The 19,755-nt window shown below is 52.4% G+C and overlaps 1 protein-coding gene across 1 annotated transcript in view; it reads right to left on the reverse strand.

The window, feature by feature from the left end:
• The window catches only part of XYLB (xylulokinase), a 39,565-nt gene extending 20,342 nt beyond the window's left edge, over positions 1–19,223 (reverse strand). Inside the window, exons 1-11 of the mRNA XM_049766405.1 lie at positions 19,167–19,223; positions 18,335–18,417; positions 17,082–17,151; positions 13,234–13,314; positions 11,328–11,414; positions 10,597–10,725; positions 8,808–8,873; positions 6,950–7,022; positions 6,095–6,213; positions 2,153–2,234; positions 544–584 (exon numbers count right to left, since the gene is read on the reverse strand). Coding sequence (XP_049622362.1) covers positions 544–584; positions 2,153–2,234; positions 6,095–6,213; positions 6,950–7,022; positions 8,808–8,873; positions 10,597–10,725; positions 11,328–11,414; positions 13,234–13,314; positions 17,082–17,151; positions 18,335–18,417; positions 19,167–19,223 — 888 coding nt within the window. The remainder of the gene's footprint in view (positions 1–543; positions 585–2,152; positions 2,235–6,094; positions 6,214–6,949; positions 7,023–8,807; positions 8,874–10,596; positions 10,726–11,327; positions 11,415–13,233; positions 13,315–17,081; positions 17,152–18,334; positions 18,418–19,166) is intronic.
• Between the last annotated feature and the right edge of the window lie 532 nt (positions 19,224–19,755).

The raw sequence follows: 19,755 nt of genomic DNA on the forward strand, positions 1-19,755 counted from the left end.
GGAAGGACAGAGAGGGATGCCCTGTCAACGCTCAGCCCACCTACTTTACCTGTCCACAGCTCAGGTCCTTGGGCTGCGGACCTCAGGTCAGAGGCCACTTCAAGAATTGTGTCCATTAGCAACGCCTGGTAACTCCCACTCCCATGAATACTGCTTCCTGGAGAGAACCTCTGCCCTTTTCCCACCTGCTCCCCTCTGGAGCCCTCTGGAACCCTCCAGAACTCTCTGGAACCCTTAGCCCTCCAGAATCCAAGCTGCAGCTCACTAAGGGGTGACAAGTTTTCCCCAAAGGACTCTTCCCTGGATTCAGGACGTGGCTTGAGTCCTCCTTGTCCATCTGAGAGAACAGTCTTGGATTCCATGTCTGACCCTCTGCCACTATGACCAGGCCCCCCCACGTCTGATCAGGGCAACTGACCTGAGGCAGGCAGGGCAGACCTGGGGGTTGCTGTCCCCTACTGTTTGCGGGGATGGGCAACCAGGATGGACCAAGGACCTACAGAGCAGAAAGAGCATCCCCAAGGCAGTGGGGAAGTCACTTACCGCAATGTCTCCTTCCTCCAGCCTCATGCCAGCCAGAGACGCTGAGAAGGAGGGACAACCTCAGGTTAGCTGGAGGTCAAGTGGGTTCCACAAAGTAACCCCCAGAAGCCTCAGGTGAGAGCTGAGCCCCAACCATGGGCTGAGAGATAGTACAGCGGGCTGCTGACCCAGGTTCTATCCCTGCATTCCATATGGTCTCCTAAAACTACCAGGAGTAATTCTTTTTTTTGGTTTTTGGGTCACACCCAGCAATGCTCAGAGGTTATTCCTGGCTCTGCACTCAGAAGTCGCTCCTGGCAGACTCGGGAAACCATATGGGATGCCGAGATTCGAACTAGGGTCTGTCCTTGTTGGCCGCATGTAAGGCAAACGCCTTACTGCTATGCTATCGCTCCAGTCCCCTACCAGGAGTGATTTTTTTTTTTTTTTTTTTTTGGTTTTTGGGCCACACCCGGCAATGCTCAGGGGTTACTCCTGGCTGTCTGCTCAGAAATAGCTCCTGGCAGGCACGGGGGACCATATGGGACACCGGGATTCGAACCAACTGCCTTTGGTCCTGGATCAGCTGCTTGCAAGGCAAACGCCGCTGAGCTATCTCTCCGGGCCCAGGAGTGATTCTTGAGTGCAGAGCTAGGAGAAAACCCTGGGCATGGCTGAGTGTGCCCCTCCAGAATAAAACCACCACCACCATCACATAAAAAGAGCTAAATAGAGAAGTTAGATCCTGGGAGACAGAAAAGCCTGCATTTCTGGGTGCAATGCCCCAAAGCTCTCTCCTGTGACCTAGATTTGCTTCATTAGGGCAAGAATGGTGATGGGGACAGCTGCCAGATAAGACATAGCTGCCCAGTGAAGCTGGAATATGTGTGAGACCAAAGCCAAGACAGACTCGCACTGATCCATTCGTAGTTTATCTGGCACTCACAGAACGCAGGGCACACCACACCCACTGCTCAAGAACTACTCTTTTTTTCTCTGACATTTGCATTTTACTGGATGTCTGGAGTGTGTGTGTGTGTGTGTGTGTGTGTGTGTGTGTGTGTGTGTGTGCCACATTCGACAACAATCAGGTCAGGGATTGATGGTGGGAACTGACGGAAAGCTGTAGGGTTGCAGCTCAGCACAGCCCTTGCCCCTTTCTTCAAAGACCTGACAGTCCCTCTAGGAGGGGACCTTTTGGCCATCCCTGGCAGTGCTCAGGAGTTTCTCCTGGCTCGGGGGGCATTGGGGACACCGGGGGATCAAACCCGCATCCTGGGTCAGATGCGTGCAAGGTAAACGCCTTACCACTGTGCTACCACTCTGGCCCCTCACCCTCGTTCTTAAGAGGAAAGCGAGGTATCTATCTTGGAAGCCAAAAGAGACAGTCTAGGGGCTAGTGTGATAGCGTAGTAGGTAGGGTGCTTGCCTAGCACACAGCTGCTTCAGGTTCAATTCCTGTCACCCCATACAGTTCCCTTGAACACTGCCAGGAGTGATTCCTGAGCACAGGGCCAGGTGTGACCCCCAAACAAATAAACAAAAAGGCAGTCGACGAAGGGGAGAAAGCAACTCTGATTTTCCTTCCTGGGGGCAGGGCACACATCCATCATGGACCCGAGGTACCCACCTGGGTTGTCCCCCGTGAAGGCCACCACTTTGCAGTCAGGAGAAAATCCGTAGCGCTGGACATAGTAGGCAGACACAGCTCCCTGAGGAGAAAAACAAATGTGCCGGGTGCAAGACAGTCCAGGCTTGTTTGTCCAGGCTCCCGGCCACTGGAGATGAAGGACTCTGGGTAAGCACCTGGCGTCAGGCTACCCCTGGTCACAGGTCAGGGGGTCCTTTCCATTATGCCAAGAAGTGTTGCGGACTTTTATCATAATTAGATAAAAGTCCCTGAAGCAAACCTTAGTGGGTTTGTTTTTCCACTGGGAATCAAGTGGATGCACGAGCAGACGAATATGAAATATGAATTATGAAATATGAAATAAATGAAACCACACAGAATTACATGGTGAAAACAAGAGGGAGAGGCCAGAGAGAAGCTTTATTCCTTGAATTGGGCCTAATATAGACGGATTTTTGGGGCTTAGCCAGGGAGAAAAGAAAAGGGGATGAACCAATGAGATCAGAGCTAGAATTAGCATGTGAAGAGACAGGTAAAGAGAAACCAGATACCTATAAGGAAATGGGGGGAGAGAGAGAGAGAGAGATCACAAAAAAGCTCAGCAGAAGACTTTTGGCGTTTTTTTCTGTACTGTATTTTCTTTGTTTAGGAGAAACACTGAGGCCTGGATATAGAGAGCAGGGTCACAGTCACATGATGGGTAGGAGAGAAATATCGCTAGCCATCCACGCAAAAGATCCATCCATAATAGACCTCTATGCGGGCCTTCTAGCAGATGTTTCTTGGAAGAAAAAGTTAGACTGCAGCAGGAAAGCCAGGGAGGCAATTTTGGTGCGTGCCCCCCTAATGGGGGGTGACAAAGAAGCCCCAGCTGCATCTGGGAGCAGTGGTCATCCCACTGGGCAGCAAGAAGGAACCTATCAGCAACCTGGAAGAATCCGTAAGCTCACATCTGCCTTGCCATCAAACAGCCACCAGCAACTTCACTCTTGGGAGGACCTGGGGGCTCCCTTGAGATGATCAGTGACGGACTGAAAAGGTCGCTAAAAGGCCTGTGGTGCATGCTTGGCCTTAGCGAGGCCCTGAGTTTGACTCCCTGCACGTTACAGGGCCCAACATTGCTGGGTGTAGGCTCTGGTGGCCCCCAACACTGCTGCACCTGAGCACTGAGTCACCAGGCAGACAAGCAGGCAGCAAATCACAGAAACAGCATCAGGGACCAGGAGACCACAGCAGAGACATCCCCTGTACTCCCAAATAAGTCAATTAAAGGATTGGGGCCACAGGGATAGCACAGCATTAGGGTGTTTGCTTTGCACTCGGTGGAGCCGAACAGACCCAGGTTGGATCCCTGACATTCCGTATGGCCTGGTCCCCTGAGCCTGCCAGGAGTAACCCCTGAGCACTGCCGGGCGAACCCAAACCTCCTCCCCAAAAATAGATTTTTTTTTTTTGGGTTTTTGGGCCACACCCGGTAATGCTCAGGGGTTACTCCTGGCTATGCGCTCAGAAGTTGCTCCTGGCTTGGGGGACCATATGGGACACCAGGGGATCGAACTGGCGGTCCGTCCAAGGCTAGCGCAGGCAAGGCAGGCACCTTACCTTCAGCGCCACCGCCCGGCCCCAAAAAATAGATTTTTTAAGATCTGGGTCATATAGGTGTAGTAATTAGTATTCTTAAAGAAATAAACCAAAAACAGGTCACGTGGGAAAAGAACTCCCTTGGACTTGCGGCTGTGAGCAGGGGACTGGATTTGCACAACCTTTAAGAAGCAGAACTCTACAGAGGAACACTCTCCCACTCTCTGGTTTTATCTCAGTTCCTGAAGTTAAAAAGAAAAAGTAAACGAGAGGCAAGGCAGACAGCACAGGGTGTGCAAACCCCATGACCCAGGGCTCCCCAATCTCTGCCTGGGCCCCCTAGACACCAACGGCCCTCACTCAGGACCACAGCATAGACTGACTGGCTTTAGGTCCCTTGAAAACCTCTTAGAAGGCCAATAAGTAAAAACAAAAGCAACAAGATTTCCTGACATTTGCATGGAGAATTGTGTTATGCCCGATAACATTTAAGATTGGTAGAACAAACCACTCAATAGGGAGGAAACGTGTTTTGGTTCCTCGCAGGCATCTGGACTTGTGGACATGCCCTTTGGGAAGGGTTCCAGAAGGGAGAAGCTGAGAGCTGCCAGGGGTCCTTCCCCACTTCTCCCTCCCCAATCACTGCAGCAAAAGATGACCGAGAGGGCAACAAAGAGGAGAAGGGGAGGAGATAAGGCCTACAGGGATGAGGAACAGGAAGCACATCTCATGTGGGGGAACAAACAGCCTTTCCCCAAACGCTCCTTCCCAGCTCAGGTTAGACTCACTCAGGGCCCTCCTACAGGCATGTCTGTGGTGGGTGGCTACATGGGAAGAAACTCTACCTCCATAGAGGCATGGCCATCTTTCCTCGTCAGTGAGCCCCAGGTCACTAAGGTGTATGTGAAACAGCAGGATGGCCATCCTGAGGGGAGGCTGCTTTCTGTACCTCCTGGTGGTCTCAGAGCTAAGGCTCCCCGTGGAGAATGTCCCATTTTTTCATCTCCAGCTCATGGTTCCAGGCCCATTCCCTTCTTCCACCTTTACTACCCATTCTTTGTCCTACCAAGCCTTCCTCTGTGCTACCCACACAGCCTCCACTCTCCCATGAAGGGCCCTGAGATCAGCCCTCTCAATATACTCAGTGCCTCTTAGAGAACCCCAAAAAGTTAACCTGATGTGTCTGTCCTGAATGGGGCTGGGGGAAGGAAGTGAGTACCTTTAATATTTGTACAGGAGAGGCCTGAGTGACAGCACAGCAATAGGGCATCTACCTTGCACACAGCTGACTAGGATGGACAGCGGTTCGATCCCCGGTGTCCCATATGGTTGGTTCCCTGAGCCAGGAGCAATTTCTGGGTGCAGAGCCAGAAATCTGAGTGCAGAGCCTGAGAGTCACTGAGTGTGGCCCAAAACGCCCCCCCCCCCCAAAAAGAAAAAACATGTCTACAGTCAAGGCTGACTTAATCTCTTTAAATGCTATTGACTCACTTTTTTATGCACAATCCAATGTCATGCCCATTGCTCCAGAAACAGTGGAAATAAAGGGAAAACGAAAGCTGAAAGTCGTAGAAACAGCAGCCTAGCACCAAGATCTGAAAATATCCTGGTGGGCTCCTAATTCCCTCTGTTCCTTTTATTTATTTATTTATTTATTTATTTATTTATTTATTTATTTATTTATTTATTTATTTATTGGTTTTTGGATCACACCGGCAATGCTCAGGGGTTCTTCCTGGCTCTATGCTCAGAAATCGCTCCGGGCAGGCTCAGGGGACCATATGGGATGTTGGGATTTGAACCAGCAACCTTCCGCATGCAAGGCTGTGCTATCTCTCTGGCCCCTCACTCTGTTCCTAATTTCTGCCTCTGGGGTCTCTGACCACAGAATATCAACAACCTGGGCATGGGGCTGGAGCGGTGGTGCAAACAGTAGGGCATTTGCCTTGCACATGCTAACCCTGGCGTCCCATATGGTCCCCCAAGCCAGGAGCAATTTCTGAGCACATAGCCAGGAGTGTCACTAGGTGTGACCCAAAAAACAAAAACAACAACAACAACAACAACAACAACAAAGCATCCTAGGCAAATTTCCCCTTAAGAGAGCAATCACCAGGACATAGGCCTTCACTATTTTTTTCCCATTCTAATTACCTGCGAATTTTCCAGAATGGCCCCACTGCCAGACAGTAATCTCACAGGTGACAAGTCCCCAGGCATTAGTTCACACTGGTTCATGCTAAGCCCTTGTCTTGAGGTGAGCTGACCCCCTTTGGGACCCCATGTGTAAATGAACCCGTGATCCCTTGTTCCCCACTACCTGAGGCCTGTCAGATCAGTCAGCTCTGAGGTGGGACCTACCACAACTGAGCAAGAAGGCACAGGGGTCCCCAGCTTCTCCTCTAACTTCGGTGCGCAGGCGTCCAGGCATGCCTGTGACCAGACTTTGCCCTGGATCTGCAGCAAATTCATTCCAGAACCTAAGGAAGAAAATGGAAAAATCCGATCAGAGACCCAATGAAAGAGAAGCTGTTTTTGTTTGTTTGTTTGTTTTGGGGCCACACCTGGCAGTACTCAGGGGTTAGTCCTGGCTCCGCACTCAGGGATGAATTACTCCTTGGTAGTGCATGAGATGCTGGAGGTCGGACTTGCCTAGGCTGCCTGCAAGGCAAGCACCCCACCCGCTGTACTATCTCTCCCACTCTGAAAGAATTGCTCTTATGAAATGCTTGCCACTGGCAGAGAGATTGTTCTCTCGAACCAGCAGGACCTGGAGCTCCTGCCCAGAAGAACAGACACAATATCTCTGGCCATTCAAGTTTGTCAGGACACAACCCTCTGTTCACCCCCAGAGGAAGTGTGTGCCTGGGTGGCCCCTTTCTGGGTACAGATTTATGCCCTATGAGTGGCCCCCGAAGTGAATCCATCCCTCAGATCCCAATGCAGCTAAATGAAGCATGGAAGCTAGCATGACTCCTGGCCTCGAGAACCCCAGAACCAGCTCCAGGGCCTCCTAGCCAGGCAGGGGCTGGTCCCTGACCCAGGTGGTGAGACAACCAACATGGTGGTTTCTAACAACCACAGGCGGGGCCACTGACACTCAAAATATGGATGAAAGATGTCAGCCACGGATGACAAGGTCAGAGAGAGGGAGGCACTGAACACCCTCTGGGGGCCGGCTACCATGCCTCCCCAGGACACACAGGTTCCCCTTACCATCACTGAAGTCGATTGGGGCGTAAGAGCCCAGGAAGAGGGAGGCGGCGAAACTGCTGACCAGAGAGATCCGCTGCAGAGGAAAGCAACACGTGAGGCAGGGCTCGCTCCTGGGACACAGCAGTGGCACCTCGAAAGAGGCTATCTGTAGGTCCACAAGAAACAGGTTGGGATGCCAGGAAGGCATAGCGTAGGCAAGATCCCCCCTTGCCCCCAAAGCCAGGCCCAGGAAAGCTGTCTGGCCTTCCATCTGGAACGCACATGCCAGGGGAGCCCTCAAGGCCCCACTCTATCCCAGTGTGGCCCCCATATCAGTTTCCAGGACCGCAGGAAATGTGATCTCAGGACCCAAGAGCAAGGGAGTCACTCTTGGGTTTGAAAAAAAACCACAGGGGCCAAAGTGATAGCATAGCAGTAGGGTGCTTGCCTTGCATACTGCTTACCTGGGATGGACCCAGGTTCAATTCTGGCATGCCATATGGTCCCCTGAGCCTGCCAGGAGTAATTCCTAAGCTCAGAGCCAAGAGAGCCAAGAGTAACCCCTAAGAAGCACTGGCCCCAAAACAGAAAGAAAGAAAGAAAGAAAGAAAGAAAGAAAGAAAGAAGGAAGGAAGGAAGGAAGGAAGGAAGGAAGGAAGGAAGGAAGGAAGGAAGGAAGGAAGGAAGGAAGGAAGGAAGGAAGGAAGGAAGGAAGGAAGGAAGGAAGGAAGGAAGAAAGAAAGAAAGAAAGAAAGAAATGGCACGTACTGACCCAAAACAGACCTGGGTTCGATTCCTCATCTCATATGGTCCCCCGAGCCTGCCAGGAGTGATTTCTGAGCTCAGAGGCAGGAGTAACCCCTGAGCACTGCCGGGCGTATCCCAAAATACAACAACAACAACAACAACAACAACAACAAAAAGTCCAAAATCCCACAGAAAGCTGGTCCCAGGGAAGCCACAAGCCCAGCATGGGTGGGCGGGACTGAGAGATTTTTCAGGGTTCTCCTGAGTCTGTGCTCATGCTCGGCATGGGGCCCAGAGCCACGGGGGCACAGAGAGACCAGAGAGAGCCCCGCTATCCCTCCTCCACCTAAAAGCTCACATTAGCAGGGTCAGGGATCGGGCTTAAAACTAAAACACATGCCAGCATGGAGAGGAAAAAGGCACTTCGGCTGTGCATGAACCGATCATTTTCTAATTACTTGGAGATGAAAATCACCAGTTTGCAAGTCAAGCGGCTTTTAGCAGGTTCCCAGCAACAAATGGAGGCAAATGTGTGTCTACGGGGCTCCTGGAAGGTAGGCTCTGGCTACAAATCCCTGGCCAAGGACGCGTGGGGTCCATCCCGACACCTAACAAGGGGCACGTTGACACTAGCTGGTGCCCAATCAGCTCCACAGTGAGCAGAATGGGGTACCCTTGGGGGGGGCCCACCCTGACCATGAGCTCTATCTGGTACTATCTCTTTCTCCTCTGGTGCCCCATCCGTCCACCCATCCTACTTTATTTTATTTTATTTTATTTTATTTGGTTTTTGGGCCACACCCAGTGATGCTCAGGGGTTACTCCTGGCTATGAGCTCAGAAGTCGCTCCTGGCTTGGGGGACCATATGGAACACCGGGGGATCGAACCGCAGTCCATCCAAGGCTAGCGCAGGCAAGGCAGGCACCTTACCTTTAGCGCCACCGCCCGGCCCCAACCCATCCTACTTTAGAAATGGCCTGACAAGGGATCACAGCAAAGCAACACATCCCTTGTAACATCTGCTAGTCACTGCTTTGAGCCAATGGGCCCAATGTCCTGCTGCTGGAAAATGCGAAAGAAAAAGAGCCATTTCCACTGGGACTTTGCGTGGCACCAGAACATTGAACTGACCTCTGTGTGCGAGTAGGCTTCGGGATTCTGCTGGTAAACCTTGGCTATCTGGTTTCCTGTGAAGCGCTGAGAAAAAAAGAATCAAGTCTGAGATCCCCAGATCCACTAGGGACAGGTGATCCCATCTACAAAGTGAGTTAGTTGAGTGTAGCCCCATTGTACCCTTTCTCAGCAGAGGCACTCAGAATATTCCAAGGGGACTACTGGGTAGAGTGGGGCAGGTACAGGAAGGCAATCGACGTCAAAAGGGGGCAGAAAACACAGATGGCAGAAAATCTGAGAAAGTGGTTGGAAAGGCTGCAAATCCAAAACCTATCTGCCCACACAGTTCTGAGACAGTTCCTCAGAAGCTGCTGTGGAAAACATGCAGGCAACTAGCCAGGGCTATGGGTAGGGCTGCCCAAGGCCTCAGGGGGGCCCACCTCACCCCACGCCCCTGCCAGAATTGGCCACCTCTTAGGGACCTCCTGCTTTGGGCCAGGACTGGGAGAACAATGATCCACATTCTTCTTTCCTGTCTTTAAGGAATTTATTTGCATGTCATGTGTTTTGGGGTCAAAACTGGCAATTCTGGAGGACCATCTGGTGCCAAATATCAAAACCAGGGCCCCCACGGGCAAAGTAGGCATTCAGGCCCTCTGAATCCCATCCTCAGTGCTTATTTCATTTATGTATTTTGGGGGGGGCCACACCTAGCTATACTCAGGGCTTACTCTGGAGTCTGCACTGAGATCACTTCTGGGTGGGCTCAGGGGACCATATGATTGAACCCGGTCTGGCTGCATACAAGACAAGCACCTTAATCCCAGCACTATCTCTCTACCCCTCAGGCCTTATTTTTATCCATTTTTTACAAGGGACCATGCAGCACTGAAGTTGGAGTTCAGGATCTAGTGCATGGTAGACATACGTTCTACCATGGCCTTTTCATCCACATTCTCCTCACTTAGGGAGCTCTACCCTATATCTCTAGGCCCTTGATCATGTGACCCATCCCCAATTCCTCACAGCAGCCTCTGGGAACCATGGCTGAGGCCAGCAGGGTAGAGACACTTTTTCTGGGGGTGGAAAGAGTAGGTGTTTGAGTCATACCAGTCAACGCTCAGAGATTCCTCCTGGATCTGCACTCGGGAATTTCACCTGGCATTTCTCAGGATACCATATAAGAGGCAGGAGATGGAACCCAGATGGACCATGTGTAAGACAAACACTCTACCCACTGTGCTACTGCTCTGGCCCTTTTTCTTTTTAACTTGGCCAGAAATTGCAGTAAATGTCCAATATGCTTTAACTCCTGTCAGCTTCTAAACTCCCCCAAATCCTTTTGTTCCCAGTTGAGAGACAAAGTGCTACCATCAGGCTTATTCACAATCCTCTAGAACCTGGAGACATATAGGAGAAGGACAGGGAGGAGGAGGAGATAGAGAAAAAGGAGGAGGAAGAGGGGGACGAGGTAGAAGAAGAGGAAGAAGAAAAAAGGAGAGGTTGAGGAAGAGGAGGCCAAAGCCCGACCTGGTCACCAGGGCATCCCTGGAAGACAGCACAGACTTGCTCAGAGGGAAGACCCTGGCCTGTAGAATGGCAGCTACTCACGTCCCTGCAGGGCAGGTCACCAGCCTTTTCTCTGTGCCCAGATGTCACTACTGATGAAACGCAGAGGGACCAACGACCTGCCGGGTAAGCTCCTTAACCCCTGTGCCATCTATCTCTTGGCCTTGTCCTAGCCCAGAGACACCCTCTGCCCCCAAGACCAGTCCACCCACCAGCCGTGCCAGGCGCCACCACCCACCTCATAGGCGCGGGAGCCAGTGAGGCGGCTGAGAGCCTGGGCACCACCGACTGCAGCCTCCAGCTGACGACACTGGGCGCTGGTGCTGGAGTCCATCCACACGGGGCAGTTGCCGATGGAGAAGCAGGCCTGCTTAAGCACAGACATTGACTCTGGGGGCCACTAGGGAGTCAGTCACACGACCCTGCCCAGACATTTGTGTGTGGCCTACAGGCAGCCCTTTTTGTCCACCCTGGGGCTGGACCCAGTGGTCTGACCCCTTCAAGCAACACTGGAATCAGGCAAGGAATCTGGGGGAGAGAAAGCAGAGGGGCCTTCTCCAGTTCACCAGGAAGTGGCTTATCCCAAGGTATATTCCATTTTTTGTTTGTTTGTTTGTTTGCTTGCTTTGGGGCCATACCCAGCAGCACTCAGGGTTTACTCCTGGCTCTGTGCTCAGAAATTTCTCCTGGCTCAGGGGACCATATGGGGTACCAGGGATCAGACCCGGGTCCATCCCAGGTCGGCCGTGTGTAAGGCAAATGCTCTACCACTGTGCTATCACTTCGGCCCCAAGACATATTCCTAAGTGGGGGGAATCACACGGGCAGGACTCTCTGACAGACACTAGGTCTATTCATCACAGTAGCAAGCAGTCCATATGCCCACGACAGAGGCCGAGCCTCCACCTTTGGCAATACCCAGAAACCTCTCTGATCAACCTCAGTCATGTCTCCCCCACATCCCCTCACCTGCAGCTGCTTGTGTAGTGGGAGGTCCGGTGACAGGCTCTGCAACACCCTGCTGGCCCCTGTCTTCCAGAACACACTGCCGTGTTGCTGTAGGGACAAACCCGGAGACACACACGGTCATGCCATGTGGCAGGCACCAGCACCTGCCGAGGAAGCAGGCCCCCAGCTCACTCCAGTCCCTGGACCCAGTGGTTTCCTGGGGCTCATTTCCGTCTCAATGAAAACGGGGAGGAAGTTTGCCCTGTCTGTCTCTACAGTGTCAGAGGAATCAGAGCAGAATTTATTTTCCCTGCCCCTCGGAAGCCATATATATATGTTTTTGGGTCACACCCAGCAGTACTCAGGGGTTCCTTCTGGCTCTACACTCAGAAATCGCTCCTGGCAGGCTCGAGGGATCATATGGGATGCCGGGATTCGAACCACCGTCCTTCTGCATGCAAAGTAAATGCCCTACTTCCATGCTATCTCTCCGGCCCCTCGGAAGCCATATTTAAAAATGCCAATGCATGGTTGTCTGAAATTCACCCATCCATTTTACACATGTTTATAATTGGACACTGGAGCCTGCCAGAAGAGTGTTCTCTCTACTGTGAAGAAACAGGGAAACACATACCAACAGCCCAACACCACACACTCGTGTGTGTGTGTGTGTGTGTGTGTGTGTGTGTGTGTATGGGGGGGTGCAACTACCCAGTGGATGGTGTAGGCAGGTGGCAGTAGACAGGGTGATAAACTGTGTGTTGGGTCCTCCAGTCGACAGAAAGTGCCCAGCAGAGGGCCTGGCAGGTTCAGGGAAGTAGCAGGCCCAAGACAGGAGGAGGAGAGGTGCGCTGGAGCCTTGACATCAGGGCTTAGGAGGTTGAGGTTTTATTCCTGAGGTGGCGGAAACTCTGGACTAGCAGGGAGGGACATGACCAGAAAAGGTCTGTGCGAGTTGTCAGAAAAATGAGCTAAAAAACTGGGGGCTAAAGCAGAGATTCAGAGAAAGACCTTTTGGGGGTTCCCAGGCAGAGCTGGAAGAGACAGGGACTGGGGTCACCGGGATTGTGGGGGTGAAAGATGGAGAAATAAAAGACGAAGGGGAGGGGGCAGAGAATTCCTGAGAAAGAGAGCCTGAAGACGGAGTGGGGAAGAGGTCTTGGGAGGAGAAAGAAGAGGAAGGGGGACCGGGCGGTGGCGCTAGAGGTAAGGTGCCTGCCTTGCCTGCGCTAGCCTAGGACGGACCGAGGTTCGATCCCCCGGTGTCCCATATGGTCCCCCAAGCCAGGAGCGACTTCTGAGCGCGTAGCCAGGAGTAACCCCTGAGCATCACTGGGTGTGGCCAAAAAAACAAAAAAAAAAAAAAAAAGAAAGAAGAGGAAGAAGTGTGGGGAAGATGGGGAAGAAGCCTTCGAAAACGGGGGAGGAGGAGGGAAGAGGAGGAGGACTGGGAAGAAGGGACTGGAGGTCCTGGCACAATAAGTCAGAGGCATAGGACTGGAGAGATAGCACAGCAGTTGGGCTTTTGTCTTGCATGCAGCTGACACAGGAGGTACTCGGTTCGATTCCTGGCATCCCATATGGTCCCCCAAGCCTGACAGGGAGGATTTCTGAGTGCAGAGCCAGGAGCAATCCCTGAGCATCTTCCGGTCTGACCCCAAACCAACCAACCAACAAACAAATTCACAGCCAAGGCCCCCTCCAGCCCGACCCTTCTCACCCACAGACAGGCTTGCTGGTGTCTTGCTAAAGAGAACAAACTGCTGTGCCTTCTACTAAGGGCCAAGAGCTGTCCTACTGGGTACAGACTGACATAAGGTCACGGAGTCTTTCGAGAAAAATCACAGCCCTCAGGGAAGCCCAGGCCTCGCACCCACCCCACCAGCCAAGACGAGGCGAGGCAATAAAAGCATGTGCCCAAATCTACCTGGCCTGCTCCAGACAAGGCGAGGACCTGAGAAAAGTCAAAGCCTGCAGCCTTCATCTTCTCTAGGAGCATGTCCAAAGCCTGAAAAGGAAGCAGCAGAGCCCAGGTCAGTGCACACGGCCAGAGAAGACACACTTGCCCACAGAGCCACTGCACAGATGGGTCGCAGGTGCTGGGATTCCAGCAAGGCCCAGGGACCACCACCAGGCAGCGGGGAGCATGAAGAGATGATCAGCTGGGTAGGGGGCCAGTGAAGTCACAAGGTGAACTGTGCTGAGACCTTCTCTCAGAAACTCAGATCTGCCCCTTTCACTCAGGAAGAGCAAAGGCGGTGGCGAGGGCTGAGGTGCTGTAGTTGAAATCTGCATTTCATGCCCGATCTCTCTGTTGAACGCAAATCTCTATGCATCTGTGCTTTCTCCACTCTGGAGGAGCCCATATTTATCTTTTGGACACTTATTTCCTCTTTTCCTCCTCTCAGATCTGACTAAAGTTTCAACAAAAACGATGTTACTTCACACACACACACACACACAGAGGCAGGCTCCAGTCACACACCCAGTGCTCATAAAGGTTGAGAGAAGTTGTGGACAAGGAGCAAGCATACCCCTTCTAACACCCTTTCCAACAACCACCATCTACTGGAACTCTCGCAGCCCAGGGAGAGATTCCTACATGGGAGGGATAAAATTTCAGAGCAGGGATCCCCAATCCAGTCCCCCCGCCATATGTCCCTGGAGGGTGAAGCTGCCATCCTTCCTCCCCAGGAGCACGCCTCTCTGGGTTGAAAGTTCAGGGAACAGGTGGGGGCCAGGGGGCAGGGTTGGCAAGGGCAAAGAGCATTCTGGGCCTGCAGAGCAGCTTGGATTGGGGGCCAGACTAGAGTACCTCCAGGTTAAGTTCCTGGTCTATCAGAAGCTCTAGACAGGGGCCAGACCGAGATAGCACACCGTAGGGCAAACGCTTTGCATGTGGCTGACCAGGGACGAACCTGGGTTTGATCCCCGGCATTCCATATGGTCCCCCGAGCCTGCCAGGAGAAATTTCTGAGTACAGAGCAAGGAGTAACCCCTGAGCACCATCGAGTGTGGCCCAAATACAAAAAAAGTTTTAAAAAAATGTGTGTGTGTGTGTGGGGGGGAGGCCAGAGATAGCATGGAGGTAAGGTGGTTGCCTTGCATGCAGAAGGACGACAGGCATGTGGGACCATATAGGATGCCGGGATTCAAACCAACCACCTTAGGTCTTGGGTCAGCTGCTTGCCAGGCAAACGCCACTGTGCTATCTCTCCAGTCCCGAAACCTTTTTAAAAGAATTAAAGTACCAGAGAGAGTTTCATCATGCAAGAGGCTGTGTTTGAAATCTGATATCTGGCATCTTATGGGTCCCCCTAGATATTGCAAGGTATGGCCCCAAAGCCAAAACCAAGAAAAGACTTCACTGCAGAGAGAATTGGGAGAGCAGACACAGTATGCGCTGATCCTGCAACTCTGTGAGGCAATCTCATAGTTCTCATACCTGCCTGTGCAGCCCACCTCCCTGGCCCTGCAGCCCTACAGGTCATGAAGACGAGCAACAGGCAGCTGATCTGTTAGCACCAGCTGGGTGTGGGTCTGGCCCTGAACAGGTTTCTCAGAGCTAAGGGGACAGAGGGACGAGGACAAAGAAAGACCACTGGAGCTGGGTTTCTGTATGTCAGGCACCAGAGGTAACAATCTGTGTGGGTGTTGGGAAGGATTTGTCCATGACATTTTATTTTATTTTTTATTTATTTATTTTGGTTTTCGGGTCACACCCAGCAGTGCTCAGGGGTTACTCCTGTCTCTATGCTTAGATCGCCCCTGGCAGGCACAGGGGACCATATTGGATGCCGGGATTCAAACCACCGTCCTTCTGCCTGAAAGGCAAATGCCTTACCTCCATGCTATCTCTCCAGCCCTGGCATTTTATTTTATTAAATCTTTTTTTTGTTTTTGTTTTTGTTTTTTGGGCCACACCCGTTTGATGCTCAGGGGTTACTCCTGGCTAAGCACTCAGAAATTGCCCCTGGCTTGGGGGAACCATATGGGATGCCGGGGGATCGAACCGTGGTCCTTCCTTGGCTAGCACTTGCAAGGCAGACACCTTGCCTCTAGTGCCACCTCGCCGGCCCCTTAAATCTTTATTCTTTTTTTTTTTTTTTTTTTTTGGTTTTTGGGCCACACCCGGTAACGCTCAGGGGTTACTCCTGGCTATGCGCTCAGAAGTCGCTCCTGGCTTGGGGGACCATATGGGACGCCGGGGGATCGAACCGCGGTCCGTCTCCTAGGCTAGCGCAGGTAAGGCAGGCACCTTACCTCCAGCGCCACCGCCCGGCCCCTAAATCTTTATTCTTTTCTTAATTTTTGTTAAGGTTTAAAAATGATTGATTAGTAAGTTGGCAACCAGGTACATGAAGCCAGAGAGGAAAACAAATTTCCTAATAAAATAAATATTTTTTTTTTTTTTTTTTGGTTTTTGGGCCACACCCGTTTGAGGCTCAGGGATTACTCCTGGCTATGTGCTCAGAAATCGCCCCTGGCTTGGGTGGACCATATGGGACGCCGGGGGATCGAACCGCGGTCCTTCCTTGGCTAGCGCTTGCAAGGCAGACACCTTACCTCCAGCGCCACTTACCCGGCCCCTAAAATAAATATTTTTGACTTGTGACACAGTTCTGCCTCCTTTGTGTTCATGATGTTGGTGGCCTGTCACAGAACCAAACACATCTCCTGCAAACTCGTTAAGGACCCTGCTTGATTCTCCTCCCTATCTCCTCTTGGATTTGCTTGCTTTGTTTTGTTGTTGGTGTTGTTTTATTTTGGTTTTTGGGCCACACCAGGAGGTGCTCAGAAATTGCTCTTGGCAGCCTCAGGGGACCATGTAAGATGCCGGGGATAGAACCCAGGTCCATCCTGGGCCTGCAGCACCCTACCACTATACTATCTCTCTGATCCCACCTCTTGGATTTGAACCTTGGTATTAGATGGACATTAGGTGCTATCTGATGTTCTAATGTCCTTCTTCCAAAGCCATCAATTCACAACAAAAATAACACAGAAGACTGTAGGAAAATGGTTACTAATCTTATTCTCAGTTTTCTTTCTTCTTTCTTTTTTTTTTGGTTTTTGAGTCACAACCCGGCAGCACTCAGGGGCTACTCCTGAGCTCAGAAGTCGCTCCTGGCAGGCTCAGGGAACCATATGGGATGCCAGGATTCAAACCACCATCCTTCTGCATGCAAGGCAAAGGCCCTACTGCTGTGCTATGTCTCCAGCCCCTTAATTCTCAGTTTTCATCCGAATCCATTGAGGAACTGGCCTTCTGTTTGTGAGAAATCACTTCATCCTAAAAGTATTGTGGGAAGACATGGTGAAGAATAGCCTACTTCATTAAAATTTTGTTGCCAGGATCTCACATATGAAAAGCACATACTCTACCCCTGATATGAAACTCTGGACTGCTCTGTGGTGGTTTTATTTTTGTTTTTTTGGGCCATACTGGGCAGCGCTCAGAAATCGGCCCTGGCTCGGGGGACCATATGGGATGCTGGGGTTCTGACATTGCTCAGATGACCCTGCAGATTTTGAACCTGAGCCTCTTGCTGGCAAAGCCTGAGCTCAGCGCCTTGAGTCATCTTTGGACAGGCCCTGTGGCATTTTAGTGACTGTGATGACTCGTGAAACTGGTCAGCTGCGATGCCTCTGGAATCCTCTTGGCCTGGGAATCCAGACACAGCTGTGCCTGGGCCTATCAGCCAGTCAGGGCCTCTGTGCACAATGCCAGGCCCTCCAGCAAGACAGGACAGAAACGGTGACCCCCACAATTACCTGGACCCACATGAGGACTGGAGACGTGACTGTCAGCCCGTCCTTGTGAACGTGAACTCCACCTTGAGTCCTGCACGGAGAGGAAGAGAAAACATGTTGGAGGGTCTGGAGAGATAGCACAGCGGTGTTTGCCTTGCAAGCAGCCAATCCAGGACCTAAGGTGGTTGGTTCAAATCCCGGTGTCCCATATGGTCCCCCGTGCATGCCAGGAGCTATTTCTGAACAGACAGCCAGGAGTAACACCTGAGCACCACTGGGTGTGCCCCCCCCAAAAAAGAAAACATGTTGGGCCTGAGCCCCGGGTGGTAGACCAGGACCCCACCAGTGGAGGAGCACCCCATCTCCAAGTCACAGTGATCAGACTGAACAGCCATGCAGGCAAGGTGAGGGGGACACAAAGGCCTGGGGACTACCCAGGACAGGGAGCTTCCAGAAGGCACCAGGAGTGAGCCTTCTGCACATGGGGCACCCCTCCAGGAAGGCAGGCCTGGCATCACGGGACACAGAGGCTCAGAAGGGACAGGGCTGGTGTGGAGGAGTGGAGTGGATTCAAAGGTAAGGAGGTTATGCAGAGGTTGGTGCTGCTGACGAAACTGTGGCTGTCTCAGCAGACATCACTCAGACTGGATCAGCATTCCACCAAGACCTTTTAGAATGACCTCAAAACCAAGCAGGGGGTGGAGGGCACAGAGAATAGCACAGTGGGTACAGGTAGGGCATTTGCCTTGCACGTGACCAACAGGATTGACAGCCCTCATCCTGTATGGTCTCTGGAACCAACCAGGAGTGATTTCTGAGCACAGAGCTAGGAGTAACCTGAGTGCTGCCAAGTGTGGTCCAAAATCCAAAAGAAAAAAAAATTAAAGGAACAAACACAAAGAAGAAAAGAAGGGCCCGGAGAGATAGCACAGCGGCGTTTGCCTTGCAAGCAGCCGATCCAGGACCTAAGGTGGTTGGTTCGAATCCCGGTGTCCCATATGGTCCCCGTGCCTGCCAGGAGCTATTTCTGAGCAGACAGCCAGGAGTAACCCCTGAGCAATGCCGGGTGTGGCTCCAAAACAAAAACAAACGAACAAACAAAAAAAAAGAAAAGGGGAAGTTTTGGGCCACAGAGGAACCAGGCAGTAGCTGAGTTCAGCTGCCTTGTGTCTAGTTACAAGTCACAAGTTAAGATACCCAGTGTCTACATGGGCCAACACACACACACACACACACACACACACACACACACACACACACACGCACACACGTACCCAAATTCTCCCAGGTCTCTGTCAAAACACACACTGTCCTCGTAGAAGACGTTCATCTCCGTATCAACCGCCACCAGCTTCACCTGGAAGACACACAGGTTACGTGGTCATGTTATGTGGTGCAGACAGCGCCAGGCCCGGGGAGCCAACAGCATCTGTAGATTTTCTGGACACACACAAGGCACACACATGATGTCCCAGGCCGGCTCCTCTGGCGTGGGGGCTGGTGGCAGCTCTGCCACATCCTGAGCTGAGGAAGAAGAGGAGCCCCAAGCCCTCTCTGGAGGCCAGGGGGGCTTGGTGCCAGCAGGTGGGCCCCTGGCAGCAGCTCCAGTTGGTGCCAGCCCAGCGAGGGGCAAAGCTCATCTGGACACTGTGCCCCTTTGGCCTGATCAAATAGAGCAAAGCAGGGGGCCGGAGAGAGAGCATGGAGGTAGGGCAAACATTTGCCTTGCATGCAGAAGGACCATGGGCCGAACCCGGGCATCCCATATGGTCCCCGGAGCCTGCCAGGAGTGATTTCTGAGCACAGAGCCAGGAGGAACCCCTGAGTGCTGCTGGGTGTGACCCAAAACAAACAAACAAACAAACAAATAAATAAAGCAAAGCAGCACAGGCCCTGTGCGTGTCCCACCCCAGTCACAAGCTAGCCCGGGTGAGCACTGGCCCTGGGAGCACCCCACTGGAGTTGTTCCCAAGACCCACCAGGCTGCAGATCCCGGAGCCCTGAGTCCCCAAGGGCTGGGGCTGAGTGGGCCCCACGTCGCGATCGGTCCCAGCCTGGTGCATCCCGAGGGTCTCCTGGAGGAGGTGGCCCGGCCTAGGGTGATACCTGCTGAGTGCTCCAGTCCCAGCCCAGGCAGCAGCGCCGTGCAGCCAGCTCGGCCATGGTGGCGGTCTCCAGGCCAGCGACGTCGGGCCCGCCCCGGTCCGGCCCACAGAGCTCCCAGGCCGATGCTCGGGCGCCACTTGCCGGCCACTGAGGGCTTCGCCTCTCCTGGGGCTTGGGAACCGAGTTCAGCACTCAATCAAGCATGACCTTATTCCTAGCACCCGTGGGGAGTAACAAGCAAGTCCCTTGGCGTGTTTGGGTTCTTTGTTTGCTTGATTATTGCTGTTTTGCTTTGCTTTTTTTAATTTCGGGTTTTTGGGTCACACCCGCATTGCTCAAGGGTTACTCCTGGCTCAATGCTCAGAAATCTCTCCTGGTTTGGTGGACCATATGGGATGCCAAGGGATCGAACCATCGTCCTTCTACATGCAAGGCCAACGCTCTACCTCCATGCTAGCTCTCCGGCCCTGTTATTTTGCTCTTAGGACACACTTGTGATCAGGGCTGATGTAACCTCTGAGAGCCCCCAACTCCCTCCTATCTATCTCACCTGGAGAGGGAGGACCCTTCCTCCATAGCTGGGTGGGGT

Source organism: Suncus etruscus, chromosome 20 (assembly GCF_024139225.1).
Source record: "Suncus etruscus isolate mSunEtr1 chromosome 20, mSunEtr1.pri.cur, whole genome shotgun sequence".
NCBI lineage: Eukaryota > Metazoa > Chordata > Mammalia > Eulipotyphla > Soricidae > Suncus > Suncus etruscus.